The sequence below is a fragment of the Phocoena sinus genome, chromosome 17 (genome assembly GCF_008692025.1).
Source record: "Phocoena sinus isolate mPhoSin1 chromosome 17, mPhoSin1.pri, whole genome shotgun sequence".
NCBI classification, from domain to species: domain Eukaryota; kingdom Metazoa; phylum Chordata; class Mammalia; order Artiodactyla; family Phocoenidae; genus Phocoena; species Phocoena sinus.
Genome location: NC_045779.1, coordinates 53860474 through 53880139, shown reverse-complemented (window position 1 = coordinate 53880139; position 19666 = coordinate 53860474). Strand labels below are relative to the sequence as shown.

General features: G+C 33.1%; 1 protein-coding gene across 3 annotated transcripts in view; it reads left to right on the top strand.

Moving 5' to 3' along the window:
- Window positions 1–13883, top strand: part of CSMD3 (CUB and Sushi multiple domains 3) — a 1083470-nt gene extending 1069587 nt beyond the window's left edge. For all 3 annotated transcript variants that reach the window (XM_032609830.1, XM_032609829.1, XM_032609828.1), the window contains 4 exons: window positions 6777–6889; window positions 7788–7875; window positions 10142–10277; window positions 13724–13883. In XM_032609830.1, the coding sequence (XP_032465721.1) occupies window positions 6777–6889; window positions 7788–7875; window positions 10142–10277; window positions 13724–13883 (497 nt within the window). The remainder of the gene's footprint in view (window positions 1–6776; window positions 6890–7787; window positions 7876–10141; window positions 10278–13723) is intronic.
- The last annotated feature ends 5783 nt before the right edge of the window (window positions 13884–19666 follow it).

Genomic DNA, 19666 nt, shown 5'->3' with positions numbered 1-19666 from the left:
AAATAGGCAGTGTACCCAAAAAAGAATTCAGAGTAATGACAGTAAAGATGATCCAAAATCTTTGAAGTAGAATGGAGAAAATACAAGAAACGTTTAACAAGGACCTAGAAGAACTAAAGAGCAAATAAAAAGAGATGAACAACACAATAAATGAAATTAAAAATTCTCTAGAAGGGATCAATAGCAGAATAACTGAGGCAGAAGAACGGATAAGTGACCTGGAAGATAAAATAGTGGAAATAACTACCACAGAGCAGAATAAAGAAAAAAGAATGAAAAGAATTGAAGACAGTCTCAAAGACCTCTAGAACAACATTAAATGCACCAACATTTGAATTACAGGGGCCCCAGATGAAGAAGAGAAAAAGAAAGGAACTAAGAAAATATTTGAAGAGATTATAGTTGAAAACCACCTTAATATGGGAAAGGAACTAGTTAATCAAGTCCAGGAAGCACAGACAGTCCCATACAGGATAAATCCAAGGAGAAACACGCCAAGACACATATTAATCAAACTATCAAAAATTAAATACAAAGAACAAATATTAAAAGCAGCAAGGGAAAAGCAACAAGTAACACACAAGGGAATCCCCATAAGGTTAACAGCTGATTTTTCAGCAGAAGCTCTGCAAGCCAGCAGGGAGTGGCAGGACATATTTAAAGTGATGAAAGAGAAAAACGTACAATCAAGATTACTCTACCCAGCAAGGATCCCATTCACATCTGACAGAGAAATTAAAAGCTTTACAGACAAGCAAAAGCTAAGAGAATTCAGCACCACCAACCCAGCTTTGCAACAAATGCTAAAGGAATCTCTCTAGGCAGGAAATGCAAAAGAAGGAAAAGGCGTACAATAACAAACCCAAAACAATTAAGAAAATGGTAATAGGAACATACATATCGATAATTACCTTAAATGTAAAAGGATTAAATGCTCCCACCAAAAGACATAGACTGACTGAATGGATACAAAAACAAGACCCATATATATGCTGTCTACAAGAGACCCACTTCAGACCTAGGGACACAAACAGACTGAAAGTGACGGGGTGGAAAAAGATATTCCATGCAAATGGAAATCAAAAGAAAGCTGGAGTAGCAATTCTCATATGAGACAAAATAGATTTTAAAATAAAGACTATTAGAAGAGACAAAGAAGGATGCTACATAATGATCAATGAATCAATTCAAGAAGATGATATAACGATTGTAAATATTTATGCACCCAACATATGAGCATCTCAATACATAAGGCAAAATATAACAGCCATAAAAGGGGAAATCGACAGTAACACAATCATAGTAGGGGACTTTAACACCCCACTTTCACCAATGGACAGATCATCCAAAATGAAAATAAATAAGGAAACACAAGCTTTAAATAATACATTAAACTAGATGGACTTAATTGATATTTATAGGACATTCCATCCAAAAACAACAGAATACACTTTCTTCTCAAGTGCTCATGGGACACTCTCCAGGATAGAGCATATATTGGGTCACAAATCAAGCCTTGGTAAATTTAAGAAAATTGAAATTGTATCAAGTATCTTTTCTGACCACAGCGCTATGAGGCTGGATATCAATTACAGGAAAACTATAAAAAATACAAACACATAGAGGCTAAACAATACACTACTTAATAACCAAGAGATCAATGATGAAATCAAAGGGGAAATCAAAAAATACCTAGAAACAAATGACAATGAAAACACGACAACCCAAAACCTATGAGATGTAGCAAAAGCAGTTCTAAGAGGGAAGGTTATAGCAATACAATCCTACCTCAAGAAACAAGAAACATCTCAAATAAACAGCCTAACTTTACACCTAAAGCAATTAGAGAAAGAAGAACAAAAAAACCCCGAAGTTAGCAGAGGGAAAGAAATCATAAAGATCAGATCAGAAATAAAGGAAAGAGAAATGAAGGAAACAATAGCAAAGATCAATAAAACTAAAAGATGGTTCTTTGAGAAGATAAATAAAATTGATAAACCATTAGCCAGACTCATCAAGAAAAAAAGGGAGAAGATGCAAATCAATAGAATTAGAAATGAAAAAGGAGAAGTAACAACTGACAATGCATAAATACAAAGGTTCATGAGAGAGTACTACAAGCAATTATATGCCAATAAACTGGAAAAGCTGGAAGAATTGGATAAATTCTTAGAAAAGCACAACCTTCTGAGACTGAACCAAGAAGAAAGAGAAGATATAAACAGACCTATCACAAGCACTGAAATTGAGATTGTGATTAAAAATCTTCCAACAAACATAAGCACAGGACCAGATGGCTTCACAGGTGAATACTATGAACAATTTAGAGAAGAGCTAACAGGTACCCTTCACAAATTCTTGCAAAATATAGCAGAGGGAGGAACACTCATTCTATGAGGCCACCATCACCCTGATAACCAAAACCAGAAAAAGATGTCACAAAGCAAGAAAACTACAGTCCAATATAACTGATGAACATAGATACAAAAATCCTCAACAAAATACTAGGAAACAGAATCCAACAGTACATTAAAAGGATCATATACCATGATCAAGTGCGGTTTATCCCAGGAATGCAAGCGTTCTTCAATATACACAAATCAATCAATGTGATACATCATATTTACAAATTGAAGGAGAAAAACCACATGATCATCTCAGGAGATGCAGAAAAAGCTTTTGACAAAGCTCAACACCCATTTATGATAAAAACACTCTAAAAAGTAGTCATAGAGGGAACTTACCTCAACGTAATAAAGGCCATATATGACAAACCCACAGCCAACATCATTCTCAATGGTGAAAAACTGAAAGCAGTTCTTCTAAGATCAGGAACAAGACAAGGATGTCCACTGTCACCACTGGTATTCAACAAAGTCTTGGAAGTCCTAGACACAGCAATCAGAGAAGAAAAAGAAATAAAAGAAATCCAAATCAGAAAAGAAGAAGGACAGGGGCTTCCCTGGTGGTGCAGTGGTTGAGAGTCTGCCTGCCAATGCAGGGGACGTGGGTTTGTGCCCCGGTCCAGGAGGATCCCACATGCTGCGGAGTGGCTGGGCCCGTGCGCCATGGCCACTGAGCCTGCACAATCTGGAGCCTGTGCTCCACAACGGGAGAGGCCACAGCAGTGAGAGGCCCATGTATCGCAAAAAAAAAAAAAAAAAAAAGAAGAAAGACAGCTATCACTCTTTGCAGGTGACATGATACTATACATAGAGAATCCTAAAGATGCTACCAGAAAACTACTAGAGTTAATCAACTGAATTTGGTAAAGTAGCAGGATACAAATTTAAGGCACAAAAATCTCTTGCATTCCTATACACTAATGATGAAAAATCTGAAAGAGAGATTAAGGAAACACTCCCATTTACCATGGCAACAAAAAGAATAAAATACCTAGGAATAAACCCACCTAAGGAGACAAAAGACCTGTATGCAGAAAACTATAAGACACTAATGAAAGAAATCAAAGATGATACAGATGGAGAGATATACCATGTTCTTGAATTGGAAGAATCAACACTGTGAAAATGACTATACTACCCAAAGCAATCTACAGATTCAGTGCAATCCCTGTCAAACTACCAATGGCATTTTTCACAGAACTAGAACAAAAAAATTTCACAATTTGTATGGAGACACAAAAGACCACGAATAGCCAAAGCAATCTTGAGAAAGAAAAACGGAGCTGGATTAATCAGGCTCCCTGACTTCAGACTATACCAGAAAGCTACAGTAATCAAGACAGTATGGGACTGGAACAAAAAAAGAAATATAGATCAACGGAACAGGATAGAAAGCCCAGAGATAAACCCACACACATATGGTCACCTTATCTTTGATAAAGGAGTCAAGAATATACAATGTAGAAAAAACTGTTCAATAAAAGGTGCTGGGAAAACTGGACAACTACATGTAAAAGAATGAAATTAGAACACTCCCTAACACCATACACAAAAATAAACTCAAAAAGGATTAAAGACCTAAATGTGCAGACACTATAAAACTCAGAGGAAAACATAAGCAGAACACTCTGAGATAAATCACAGCAAGATCCTTTTTGACCCACCTCCTAGAGAAATGGAAATAAAAACAAACATAAACAAATGGAACCTAATGAAACTTAAAAACTTTTCACAGCAAAGGAAACCATAAACAAGACGAAAAGACAGCCCTCAGAATGGGAGAAAATATTTGCAGATCAAGCAACTGACAAAGGATTAATCTCCAAAATTTATAAGCAGCTCAATATCAAAAACACAAACAACCCAATCCAAAAATGGGCAGAACACCTAAACAGACATTTCTCCAAAGAAGATATACAGATTGCTAACAAACACATGAAAGGATGCTCAATATCACTAATCATTAGAGAAACGTAAATCAAAACTACAATGAGGTGTCATCTCACACCGGTCAGAGTGGCCATCATCAAAAAATCTACAAACAGGAAATGCTGGAGAGGGTGTGGAGAAAAGGGAACCCTCTTGCACTGTTGGTGGGAATGTAAATTGATACAGCCACTATGCAGAACAGTACGGAAGTTCCTCAAAAAATTAAAATTAGAACTACCATATGACCCAGAAATCCCACTACTGGGCATATACCCTGAGAAAACCATAATTCAAAAAGAGTCATGTACCAAAATGTTCATTGCAGCTCTATTTACAATAGCGAGGACATGGAATCGACCTAGGTGTCCTTTGACAGAGGAATGGATAAAGACGTGGCACATATATACAATGGAATATTGCTCAGCCATAAAAAGAAACGAAATTGAGTTATTTGTAGTGAGGTGGATGGACCTAGAGTCTGTCATACAGAGTGAAGTAAGTCAGAAAGAGAAAAACAAGTACTGTATGCTAACACACATATATGGAATCTAAAAAAAAAAATTTTTTTTTCTGAAGAACCTAGGGGCAGGACAGGAATAAAGACACAGATGTAGAGAATGGACTTGAGAACACGGGGAGGGGAAGGATAAGCTGGGACAAAGTGAGCGAGTGGCATGGACTTATATATACTACCAAATGTAAAATAGGTAGCTAGTGGGAAGCAGCCACATAGCACAGGGAGATCAGCTCGGTGCTTTTTGACCAGCTGGAGGGGTGGGATAGGGAGGATGGAAGGGAGACATAAGAGGGAGGAGATATGGGGATATATGTATTTGTATAACTGGTTCACTCTGTTATAAACAGAAGCTAACACACCATTGTAAAGCAATTATAGTCCAATAAAGATGTTTAGAAAAAAAAAAAAGAAATGCATCTGGAACAAAATGGGCCACAATGAATTTGAATTATTGCTCTCATTTAAAAATACATTTTAAAAGTATTGATATTGAAAATATGAAATATGTATTTTTAAATTTCTTGGCAATGTATATATCCCATACAATTATTAATAATGGAATAATTTGTGGTATAAATAAAATAGAAAATAAAATTATATCTGTTGATTTTGTAAATTTTATAAGAACTATAAAGCTTCATTTTGTATTGTTGAATGAACCTACCTTAAACCCAAAGTAAAGGTATTAGAAGTTCATATGTATTTTAATTTTTAAAATATACACAATTACATGATATAAATTGAAAGAAGCTTTATATGAATGAATGGAATATGTTACTACTGATTTACTTAATTTTGAAACATAAATTTTTATTTTCCTTGTGTAAGAGAGTTAGCACTAAATGTATATTCTAATTTAGAAAAATTTTAAAACAAATTTCTACAAATATAGATAAACAAACATAAATAGTTAGACTAACTTTCTATCCTTGTCTCCATAAAGTTCATTATAACATTTTCCCAGTAATTTTGGTTACGTTTGTATGTTTTCCCTATTAATTGTAATTTACTTTAGGTCAAGATCTATGCATCATTATAGTTGTATTCCCAGCTAATTTTTATGATACCTTATTACATAGGTGAAATATTAAGTGAATGAAGTAATGAGTCAAATTTCAATCATCAGTTAATCACAAAATTTTTACTTAGAAACTTATATTCTATCATTCACCTAAACACATTTACATTCCAGCTTATTCCTACTCTTGGAATACTCCCGTTCAGGAAAAAAAAAAAAAAAAATTGTAGTCATCTTGCTTCTCTCCTTTATGCCATTACTATATTTACCTTCTTGAATTAAAAATTCTACTTGATTTTTGAGATCCAGCTCAGATGCTCTTTTTTCTTAATAAGTATTTCCTAAGCACTCCAGTGTGAAATGATCCTTCTCTCTTCTGTCTTTTAATTCATCATATTCTCTATCTCTATCATTATATCTCCTATTTCATCAGAAATTCACCTAAGCATCCTATTTTTAGATAGGAACAACATATTCATCTTTGTGGTGCCAGTAGCACCTCGAATACTCTTTTTCTCAGAGTTGGCACCTAACTTATTATTAAGGAAAATATCTGGAATTTTAACATTTGATTCATATCCTTGAAGATTTTAAATTTGGGGGAAGAAATCATTTTGTTTACAATAATCTTGGAATGATGTTATTAAGAACAGTAATATTTAATTTTAATAGCATAGGTAATTTAAACCCCACAGTTAAGATTTCAGTTGAAAATTTCAGCTAAAGAGAGATCAATATATATTGCAGGATTTGTGAAAAGCATTATGGGTGAAGGTGGCCTTGACTTGGTCATGTTTTATTTCTTTTCTATTACATGCATTTATGATATATTTAAGTAGTTATAGATAGTAAAGTACAGCAGAACTGTTTGCAAAATTAATAGACTAAATGCCCTTACATTTTACAGGAGTATATAAAAGCCAAGAAGCTCGCCTAATATTACACATCTATCTTATTAAAATACCAGCTCAAGCTTCTGTGAAGAAAATGAAGGAGGAAAATTGGGCCATGGATGGCTTTGTAAGTATAGTTCTTTAAAAGTCTGCTGCTAATTTTAATAACAAATTTATGCTTTGGTTTGTCATTAAAATTCCAGAAAAATCTAATTTTCTAAATTGAGCTAATTAAACACACACACATATATTTACAGATATGTAGCCATCACCACAGTTGATTTTAGAATATTTCCATCACCTCAAAAAGAAACTTCATACCCTGTAGCTATCACCCATCTACCCCTCATCACCCCCACAACCCCAAGCTACCACAACTCTATTTTCTGTCTCTTTAGATTTCCCTGTTCTAGGCTTTCATATTTATGGAGTCATACAATACGTGGTCTTGTGACTGGCTTCTTTCACTTATAATGGGAAACATGCCTCTTAAGTCCTAGGCTTGGAACTGACCAATTGTCAATTCCACCCACATTCCACTGACCAAATCAAGTCACAGGACCAAATCCAACTCAGTGAGGTAGAAAGTATACTCTTTCCATGAAGGTTGATGGGGAGTGGGGGGAAAGGGGTGCATATATGTCGAACAGTAATCTAATCTACAAAGAACAGTATTATTATATTTTAGATTTAATTGACCATTTGCCTCATTCTGTTTCATCATATCATTGCCCTTTTTCTTGACAACAGGTTTCTTAGCCTAAAAGAAGTCTATAAATCTGTATCATTATGTTAATAACAAATCCCTTTTTTCCAGTATCATAATTATTTAAAGATGAAATTTTAAATTTTGCTTTTTAATGATGGCAGATTTTCACAGTGTTCTGTGTTTTACATAGTAGAAGATATGGGGAAAGGAATTCTGCATAATATTCATTTCAGAGTAAAACTGAATATTTTCTAAGGCTGGGAAAATATATCTGTGGCCAGTCTTCAGTTTTAACCAAACTTACAAATACTTTTAGGTTTCTGCTGAGCCTGATGGAGCTACTTATGTATTTCAAGGATTTATTCAGGGCAAAGATTATGGGCAATTTGGACTACAAAGACTGGGTAATGTATTCATTTTCATTTTCATGTAGTTCTTTTATTACTCCAGATATCATAAGAAAGTACAATGGATTCTGAACATTAGACACACTTACTATACTTTGAATTTTGCATTGTCAGGACTATACATTGATACATTTGATAACCTTTTAAATATTTGCATTCTTCAGAATATTGTTTCTCTGTGTTCCAGCTCCATACAATGTTTAGTTTTTCAGCATATTTCTAATAAACATGACAAACTGCCTTGCCCTCAAGCAAGTAAAAAGGAGAAAAAGTGATATAGATATGAAAGAAAATATTACACTAAATAATTTTATCATATGAGAAAATACTTCTCTGCAATTTGAATATTGTCACAATTTTCTTACTGCTCCAAAAACATGTAGTGGCACTTTAACTCATAGCGTCTGGAAAGGGAAAATAACTTTGAGGAGTGAGCCCTGTTTGGGGACTTTGTGCTCTTCAGATGTATAAATTTTCCATGGTGGGAGGCACAGGGTTTTGTCATTTTTATTTCTAACTCTTCTAAAATGTGTATAAACATTTAATGGTCTCATTTGAATGTATTTATTAACATAGCTTTTGGTGTATAATTTTCCTAAGGTGTACTGTCTCCCATTACTATGTTGTGGTATTAATGCATAAAGAATAAATTCATGTTCTAAAATCTACTACTTGATGTTTATCTTAAAAATTCCATTGCTTTGAACTTTTACATAAGTTTTATGAGTCCCTGGAAAAATAATTTATAAAAAAGGTACTAACATTTTTTAACCTGGACTAAGGTATGACTTAGTTGAATATTTATCGAAAAGGCAAATCAAGGCTTCCCTGGTGGCGCAGTGGTTGAGAGTCCGCCTGCCTATGCAGGGGACACAGGTTCGTGCCCCGGTCCGGGAAGATCCCACATGCCGCGGAGTGGCTGGGCCCGTGAGCCGTGGCTGCTGAGCCTGCGCGTCCGGAGCCTGTCCTCTGCAACGGGAGAGGCCACAACAGTGAGAGGCCCACATACCACAAAAAAAAAGGGAAATCAATCAGTTTTCTCCAAATGAGCAATGTTAATAAGATGTCATTTCAGATAATGTCTTGCCAAAATTGTTAGTTTTAAAAGCAGGATAAAACATTTATTAACACAGTATATTAACACACTTGTGTAAATGAATGCAAGATTTTTTCATATAATATTCCCTAAAGCATCTCAAGCACTACATGTCTAAAACAGCACCTATAGAAAAGGAACTATTTCTTTCTAAAAAAAGAGCTTGTTATTTATTTTCTCTTCCCTAGTCACTGTGCCAACATGTTGACAAACCTGATTTTTCTCATTTCCTAACTGTGCAAATGTCATAACCACTTACTCAGCCCCAAGTAGAACATAACTAAATCCTATGCCTTCTTCTCCCTTTCATCCACACAAACAAGTTCCCCTGAATCTATCTTTTCATGCTTTTCCTAGTGCTGCAGTTCACATCTTAATTTCCGTTTTTATCTAGGATGTTCCTGCAATCTTCAAACTACTCTTGCTTTCAGACCAGACTCCCTCAAGTCCATCTCACCCTAGTCGCTGTTCTAAATCTTGTATCTTATCACTGAGCCTTTTTTTTTTTTTCCCCCAAACACATCCAGTTGTTCCTCACTATAGGTGGGTGGAAAGTCTGGGCTGTTTAGAATCATATTTATGCCTTTTCAAATAATGTATCATTTTGCCCTCCTATTCCCTACCACATGTCCTTTCCACACAGACATGCCTAATGCTTGTCACATCCTCTAAATATGCCACTCACCTTCCCATTTCTAGGCTTCTGATGGTCCTGCTTCCTCCCCTATTTGTTGTTCTATTGATCTTCAAGGTCAAGCTCATAAGTCTTCCAGAAAGCATTCTTACATACCACCAGATGGAATTACTCCTTCCTTTCCTAAAGCACATTGATCATGAATTCATCCTTGATATATATACTTATTTGTGGCTCTGTATTCTTCCCACAATTGTATGAACTCTTCAGTTCAGAGACTCTGCATATTTTTTATTCTGTGTCCTTTCCTGGAAAAATACCTTATACATAGTAGGCACTGTGCAAAATTGTGGAAATGAGTTGAAGGAGTTTTGTGAATTATTTTTGTTGTACTATGTACATTTCCAAGTACATCTTGCAGATATTTCCAAGTAGATATCTTGAGCAAGGGAGAAATTAATTGGTTCACAAAACTAAAAACTCAATTGTGATAAAGTAGGGTTGATTTTATAAGTTATTTTCTTATTTTATAGGACTGAATATGTCAGAAGGTTCAAATTCTTCAAATCAACCTCATGGTACAAATAGTAGTTCTGTGGCCATTGCTATTCTTGTGCCTTTTTTTGCACTTATATTTGCAGGATTTGGATTTTATCTTTATAAACAAAGGTAAGTTTGTTGATTTTAAGTATAAAGCATTTCCCAAATTTATATTTCATGTTCTTTTTACTCTCTAGTTCAAATTCTAACTTGCATTTTTTTTCTGGGTTGTTTAAATCTCTGTGTGCCAAATATTTCCACGGTTGTTGAAACCATTTTTTCCCCTGCCTTTCCCTCCACCACAGCAATATACACACAACTAAAATTGCTCTGTTAAGTTGCACAAGCATTCAACTTAACCCTTCCTCCTTTTTGCCTGTCAAATTCCTGGTACGTAGCTAATTGTATAGGTTATTTTTACATTATCCATATTGAAACTTTAGAGATACAAATCTAAGTTAAGGTTTAAATTGAAGCGGTGATATCTGCTGCCAGATTTATTTAGAGAACTAGGAAGAAGTTGTGTCCAAACCTCTTATTTCACCTGAAAATACTGATAGATTTTACCCAGGGAGACAGATGATAAAATCCTCTAATCCTCTCATTTATCTCTGTTGCTTTTAGAAGACGATGGAGTTAATATATTATATTTGTGTTATATTTCATATATGACTATATAGATTATTCGTTGGTCCCTGTTCACTACATCCATTACAACATCCTGGTGAGGAGCTTCACTATGCAATTCTCCACTATTTGGGACCATCCCTTACCAAGAAAAAAAGTACGAAAAAAAAAAAGAAGAAAAAAGTATGCAGATAATAGAATGAATATCTAAATGTAATGTATTTTTCTCAAAACTGATGTTTTTATTATAAATGCCAGTCTGTATTATCTAAGAATGATTTATTTAATATTATTTAAATTTGTAACAATTGTGCATTAGCAGCTGTTTAGGCCTTGTCAATATAAGATATTATTAATGATAAAAATCATCACTAAATTTATTTATAAAGCAAGCTATGCTAATCTTTTTTATTGTGATAAAATACACATAACATAAAATCATTGAAACCATTGTAGGTGTACAGTTCAGTGACATTTAGTACATTCACAATGTCCATCACCCCAAAAGGAAACTGTACCCACTAAGCAGTAACTCCCTACTCTTCCCACCCCTGCCCCAGGCAACTACTAATCTGCTTTCTATCTGTTGGTTTGCCTCTTCTGGATATTTTATATAAATGGAATCATACAATATGTGACATTTTATATCTGGCTTCTTGAATGTAATATGTTTTCAACTTTTATCCATGTTTTACCATATATCTGCATACTATTCCTTTATATGGCTGAATAATATTGCATTGTATGTTTGAATGTGTTGTGTTTAAATATGTCCATTCATCAGCTGATGGACGTTTGGATTGTTCCTATGTTTTTTCTATTATGAATAGTGCTGCTATACACATTTGTGTACACGTTGTGTTTGAATATGTTTCAGTTTTTTTGAGTATGTACTCAAGAATGGAATTGCTGGATTATATGGTACTCCTCCATTTAACCATCCTAGTGAAGTGGTATCTCATGTGGTTTTAATTTACATTTTTCTAATTACTAATGACATTGAGCATCTTTTCACGTGCCTGTTGGTCATTTGCCTACATTCTTTGAAGAAATGCCTATTCAAGTATTTTGCCCATTTTTAAAATTGGGTTATTTGTCTTATTGTTGTTGAGGTATAATAGTTCTCTATGTATTCTGGATACTAGGCCTTTTTGGATATATGGTTTGCAAATATTTCTCTTTCTGTGGGTTGTAGTTCCACTCTCTTGATAGTGTTCTTTGATATACAAGTTTTTCATTTTGATTAAGTAAAATTTATTTCTTTTTTCTTTCGTTACTTTTGCTTAGTGTTATACCTAAGAAACCATTGCCAAATTCAAGGTCATACAACTTGTATGTTTTCTAAGAGTTTTATAGATTTTGCTCTTATATTTAGAAATGATTAGTTTTAAGTTAATTTTCATTGATGTGTAAACTTTTCTAAAGCTTGATATTATTTTACTTAAAGCTGTGGCTCAATATTAGCAGAAGGAAATTGTTTTACATATTTATGATCCTTACCTAATTAGAAGGAAACGATGTTCCTTCTGTTTCTATTGTGAATCTAGTTTGAAAAAAGAGAGACAAATATGATCCATTAGAATTATGCACCTGGCAAGAGCAAGTTGTAAACAATATAATTTATATTATATAACAATATATAGATGATGCTTTTGAAAGAAGCTTTAGATAGTTTTTTTTCATATTGTCATCATACAAATCACCTAACAATTTTTAGTATGGAGAAAAATTCAGAAAATTCATTAGGGGTAGTAAAAGCGCATAACGGCAAATACAAATTACACTAAAATAAATCGTTGAAATTTGTGGTGTTTGGGGTAAACAGGAGATTTATTTCAAAGGCTTTTTAGGAATTAGGTTTGAGAAACAGGTAAGGGCAAGTATGCCTTTGTTCCATTACAAATGTCAGCAAATTATGCAGTGGGATGTGGGAAAGAGAAACTAGAAATAAACATTAGTCAAAAAGGAGACAAATAAAAAAATGAAGCAAGAATTCAAGATGAGCAACTTATACCAGCCAGCCTAGATTCCATGTGTTTTATAAACTAATGGCAAACGTTCAGTTATCAGTAACTCTTTGGAAACTATTTTCATGACTTGAATATCAGTATAGATAGTAATTTCTTCTTTGAGATTTTGAATTTACTTGCTCTACTGTATATAATTTTAAGCCAACTGAATAGTTATGTTTCTGGGTTACTCCAAGCATCTTCCCAAATTAGGCATCAGCATTAGATGTCTACTCTTCTTGGAACCCCCTTCCTATTACTGCAGAACCGACTCCTTATTGTCCTTCAAGTCTCAGATTAAATTTTGCCTCGTTAGAGATGCTTTTCCTTATTACCTCTCCTAAACTGGCTCCCAGTTACTTCCTGTCCTATAAACCATTTTCCTTTTTATCAAAACAGTTTTCATTATCTATTATTTTTCTTGTTTTATTATTTTTAATTTATTCATTGCTTTCTATCATTACAATATGAGCTCCATGAGAGTGATGACTTCATGTTTTTCTTAAAAAAAAAATATATATATCCAATGCCTAGGATCATGCCTAGTACTTAATAGATGCTCAGTAAATATTTGAGGAATGAAGAGTAATGAGATTAAAATTCATCAGCATCATAATTTAGTTATATTTTACATGCTATTTCATAATGATAACATTATTTCATAAGAAAATTAATGAGAATAGCCATGATATCATTTATTTACACTTACTCATATTGGTGCTCTTTATAAATATATATTGTATGTAAATAATAAGTCACTCAGGATTTAAAAGTGACAGGTAAAATGTTCACATGTGTTGTATTGAGTTTATGGTTTCTCAATTAATACTTTCAAGTTACATTATCCATTAACAATAACTCGAGTCATTGTGTTTGAGCCCTACTCTGCTATTTCTTGAAGAAAGTTAACATATAGCTAATCAATGTTCTCATCAACAGGACTGCACCCAAAACACAGTATACAGGATGTTCAGTTCATGAAAATAACAATGGCCAAGCAGCTTTTGAAAATCCCATGTATGACACCAACTCGAAGTCAGTGGAAGGGAAGGCAGTACGGTTCGATCCCAACTTGAACACAGTCTGCACAATGGTATAACGTGGCAACCTTTGCCTTCTTCAAAAGCTTGGAAATTGACACACAAAACAGTGCACATTTAGTTCACTGATAAACAAATTAAAGCACACTTTTCAGGACTTGCTGGGTCACCTTTTCCCGAGGAATGATAGAGAAGAGTGTTTTTTCATAAACTGGACATAATTCTTCTTCATGTTTACCATGGAGAGTTTTACAAAAATCGGCTGCACTCTGAGAGTGCTTACTCACAGTTTATTTGCTTTTTTTAAAAAGGAGATTATTCTAAAACATAAACTTATTTGCATATATTGGAGGAGCATCCACTATCAGTATTTCTGTGCTTTATAAACTATATTAGAGGGACTGGGTTAAAAAAATGATATAGGGTAGAAAATAAGAGCTATACTTACAAGAGTCAATAGATCACTGACTTCTCTTTAACTGTCATGAGCTACATCACACCCATAAGTCTGTGTTTCACACCACTCTATCGGCTGTTCCTTCCTATTAATTGAGTCATTGTTTTCTTTATTTCCCTGGTTATTTCAGATTGAGTCATGCCCTGAAATGTTTATGAACTAGCTTATGCCACAGAAGCGATAAGATTGCCCACTCTGATTTGACTCTCTGGTCTTTGTTCTTCAGCATCATATTGCTATCTTTTTTTAGACTGGTTGTCATAGTTTCTGCAAATGGCAAGATCATCGTGCTATCCTCCTGATTTCCCTCATTATGTTGTAACCAGTATTATTCAGTGAGCCATGGGATAGTGTTTAACTCCTTGCTTCAGTCTGTTTTGTCACTCAGAAACCACTTTAGCTGCCAAAAATTATCTATAATAAAGATAATTTTGCAGTTATCTGAGACACCAAACTTACCATTCTTTACCAAACTTTCCAATGTTTCTGCAAGAACAAATAGAACCTATTAATCTACTTATTTAGTTTATGGTATATCTACTTATCCTTCCAGTTGAGCCTTCAAATTTATTTAACATTATTTTGAACTTTTATCTAACAGTGAGTTAGAATTCTAAGTTTTAAAAATTTTTAACTTTTAGTCAACAATGAGTTAAACATATATTTTGGACCAGCCCCTACTCAAAATGACTAAAAAAAGAAATTACTTTCAAATCACCAATATAAATTTATTTCCTAAAGTTGTGGATTTACCAAATTTTCATATATTTTAAAATTTCTGTACTCTAATTCTTAAGAAGCAGCTTTCAGATATGACAGGTTTCTTTCATAGTCAAATTAAGATATGTATTGGCAAGTTATTGGTGGCTCATTTACAACTGTATCACAGTAATGCCAGCATTTTGATTTAATAGGTCATTGTCTTCTTTTTATAGCATGTTTTATTTCATAGAGTAAATTATGTACCCAGTGTGAACACTTTGTTCTTGTCCCTTTCAAATATGGGTAAACCTGTAAACAGTCTCGACTTTTTGTATCATGAGACAGAGTGCCTAAGAGAAATCATTGCACCTGGAGCGCTACTTGGATCTGTGTCTACAACATATAATGAATTTCTTGTAAACTACTTTGAGATACATTGTTTTGGAAATTCATATAATTTTCTCAACATTGTACTCTACTGACAGGATGCTGTTTTAAATTTTATCCCATCAGTTATTTATTCTTGTTTATTCAAATGACTGCAATAACAATGATTCATTCATTAATGTTAAGGTTAATACATTTAAGATCTTGTTTAAACAATGTTTCTTCTGCAACTGGCTACTCCTCTTATATTAATGCATACACTTTTGTAAAGAAGTATATTTTTATGAAAAAAAAACTTTGTAAAAGTATGATGTAAATTTTCAGTGCAATGTAAACAAAATAAAAATGGATAATTGCTTTTGTAAAACGTGTATTCTTTTCAAAGTTGTCTGCCAGTGTACTGGTTAGTAAAAGGAATGAAGAGCCCATCTTTATTTGGTGTTGTAAAGTTCTGAAACTGCATATTACATATACTTAGTCCACAACATAATAATGACACATGGGTGTTTTTCTTCTCTATATTCTGTAGTTCCCCAAGTGTAGCACTGTTAAAAGTAAGTACATTCCCAGTAAACATAATAGTATCATAAGAACCTCATCTTAGAATTTATATTAAATGTAAATACTTTAATAATGCATACTATCTAAATTTAGATATACCTGATGATTTCTAGTATTTCTGTAGTATATTTTCTTAGAGATATTTATGTTAAGCATGCTTCATAAGTATGAACCCAATAAGCTTTTGAATTGCTCCATTAAATTAATATGCACAAACAAATCTGTCTTTCCAAGATGGAACATGTAAAGTTTTGTACTCAAGAAAGTTATCAAGTTTCTCTAAAGTTCAAATCACAAGTTATTTAAATTCAATTTTATTAGATAACTATTTTTCACAAAATACAGTCTTTATATTTCAAAACCTCAAACTCCAGCCTTTACAGTCTATCTCTGTTTATTACACTTTGTTTTAGAAATAAATGTTTCTTGATATAATTGTAGTTTCTGTTTTAACTTTGTTAACTCTATTACCTCCGCCTTTCACTCACTTCACATCTATATTTTCTCTTCTTTGTCTTTATTTTTACTCCTCCCTGTGTTTTTTTCTTTTCCTCCCTTTTTATTTTTCAACTTTTTAATTTTTCTTTCTTTTGATGTTTTTCTTAACATTCTTTCCTCTTTTACACGTCTTATCCTTTTTAGCCTTTTATTATTTCTCTTTCTTTATGTTCTCTTTATCTTTTTAACGCTCTCAAAGGTAAGCAGCAATTTTAGTGGAAGTAATTGTATTTTTCTCTTTTCCCAGCTTTATTGAAGTATAATTAACAAAATTATAAGATATTTAAAATGTATAACGATGATTTGATAAATGTACATAGTTTTTTAAATTTCTTTCTTTGATGAGAACATTTGAGTTCTACTCTGTTAGCAAATTTCAATTAAGGAAGTAATTTAAAAGAGGCTTCTTGAGCTTCCCTTATATTTAAGGACATTAAAACCATACATTCCACCCAGGATCTCTTGATAACAGAGCCTAATGAAAATGACTGTGGAAATAAACCAAAGGTCAGATTTACTTTACCTGTCCTTTTCACTTATAAGTGAGGGGAAAAAAGCCATAACATTAGCTAAAGGAGTCAATAAAAATAACTAGCTGATGCTCTCTTAAAGAGAATAAGAGAATCTATTGCCTGTCAAAGTATTAGTCTGTAAATATCTATAAATTTAAAATAGGTATAAAGTAAGGTAAACTGAACATCTGTAAAATTATAGAAGCTCATAAGTCTAGGAAATAATTTAGAATGGGCAGTTTGAAATTTGGCTGAAAGAAATATTGATTTGCTTCTTTTTTTTCTTTTTCTTTTTTTTTTTAGGATGACTTTGGAGGAAAGGGAATATTGATCTGAGAAGATATACATGTGTAAAAGTCTGAGAAATGTCTTTCTGCCATCACTTTCATGAGCTTGGTATTCTAAAGTAATTTAAGAGCAGATTTAAAAGTTACCAGGGAGTAGAAATGGCCACTGGACATTAGATTTCATTCTTCAGTATACAAAGCAACAGAACTAGTGAACACCTGCCAGATACTTTCCCAACTTCTAATAAGTTCCCATGTGTAATAATTTTATTAGTCTTGAAAAAGAAGTATATTCTACACATTCAAACTCATAGCTATAAGTTGTGTTGCAAACATAAAACAAAAAATCTGTGCTTAAACTCTCATAAGATCCAAATCTTGCTTGTAACTATTTGCATACCTCTGAAAATAGGGATGAACCCATATGCTTTGGCAGGACTAGTGAGATACATAGAGAAAAATATAGATCCATCTACATGGTATGAATTAAAATAAACCAAAAGGCCTTCCTTCTCAGTAAGTATCTTCTTCATACCCTTGAGTTAAGATTTTACATCTCCTGAAGGAACTTATTAGAAAGAAATATGTTATCTGGAGAATGTCACAAGATAGCACTGTAATCCCAGTGAGTAAATTAACACAGCTATTATAGAGCAAGTCAATTGAGCAACTGCTCCTAGTCTCTTTATTTTTAAACTAGGACTTTTCCAGTCTGTAACACCCTTTTTAGGATGAAATTTTTAAATGCATAAAATGAAATATAAAGGAAATTAATGATAGTAAAATAGTATAAAAATATTTTTAAATATTCTACATATATATGAATATATATACTTATATATAGATACTAATACATACATATATATGTACTTCTCTACTGATACGTTAAAAAAGCAGTGGGCCTAATTCTGTAATTTCAAAGAGTATCATAAGCACTATTTTGAGATATTCATAACATGACATAAAATATCTGTGATTTTTATTAATGACAAAATCAGAGATTATTTTTACCCAGCTTTTTACTGAAGGAAATACTATATTTGAAGGAGCTATGAAGATAAAGGTGTAGCATTTTCCCACCCATGTTTACAAATTTTTTAAATTCTATCTGCATACCAGGTTAAGAACCCTGCTTTAGCGATTAGAATTTACAGCAAGTACATTGTGATGGGACAGGGAAGAAAACATTGTTCTCTTGAGCTATTGGCAATGAAAATTGAGTGCTTAAGTTGGACTTTAGTTACCAAGTAACAACATAAAGAAGAAACATTTCTAAGAAGAAATCCCTAATGGGAAAGAGTGAGTATAAATAGTAAAATGTCATTAATTAGTTTATTGATACAGCAAATATTTTCTAACACTAAACATGTGCATACTACTCTACTATGAAGTATAATGGCTATTGGATGAATAAAAGTATAAGAAACACATGGATCTTAAAGTTTTGTCAAGCTATAAAAGATTCTTAAAGTATATATAGGAGATATCACATAATAATTCTATGTGGTAACTATGTTCTTTTCTGTAAGCTTTCACTCTCACTTTTTCTGTTAATTAAAATTGACTTTTCCTACTAGAGAATGGACTTGAGGATACGGGGAGGGGGAAGGGTAAGCTGGGACAAAGTGAGAGTGGCATGGACATATATACACTACCAAACATAAAATAGATAGCTAGTGGGAAGCAGCTGCATAGCACAGGGAGATCAGCTCGGTGATTTGTGACCACCTAGAGGGGTGGGATAGGGAGGGTTGTAAAGCAATTATACTCCAATAAGATGTTTAAAAAATATACAAATAGAAAAAAAATAAATAAAATTGACTTCTATGGAATTATAAGCAAGTCCTTGACTAACCTACTGAATAAGATTAAGGAGTATAGAAGTGATTTGGGTTATGTGGCATCAATACATATTTTTCAGAATATTCAGAATTTGATGGAGTTAATTGAAAACTGCATATTAGGTCAATTTAATGTCATGGAAAATTTGGACATTGACAGAATGATCATAAGCTATTCACAGTATCAATAGGGAATTTCTGCTTTTCTTTTTACTTTATCTGTATATGTTTTCTTCGGGATCTTTATTGCAGCTTTATGTATAAAATGTCATTTGCAGTTTAATTTAAGAATAGAGCACCTGCAGTTTTAATACAAATCAATTAGACAAAACAAGGGTCAAATTTATATTTAAAGATATGCTATTATTGGGTAAGGGAAATCAGTATTTCTTTTTGCCTAGTAATTCTGCTCAATAGGTTATCCAGAGGAAATAATCAGGGAGAGATACTTGACATGACTTTTCAAATCATACATTATTTGTATATGGTGAAAAATATATCACTAGTTACCAGTGTATAAGCAGGATAAATATTCACTGATCTGGGATTGCATTAGAAATTACCATACGTATATAACTAATTATTAAAAATCATGTT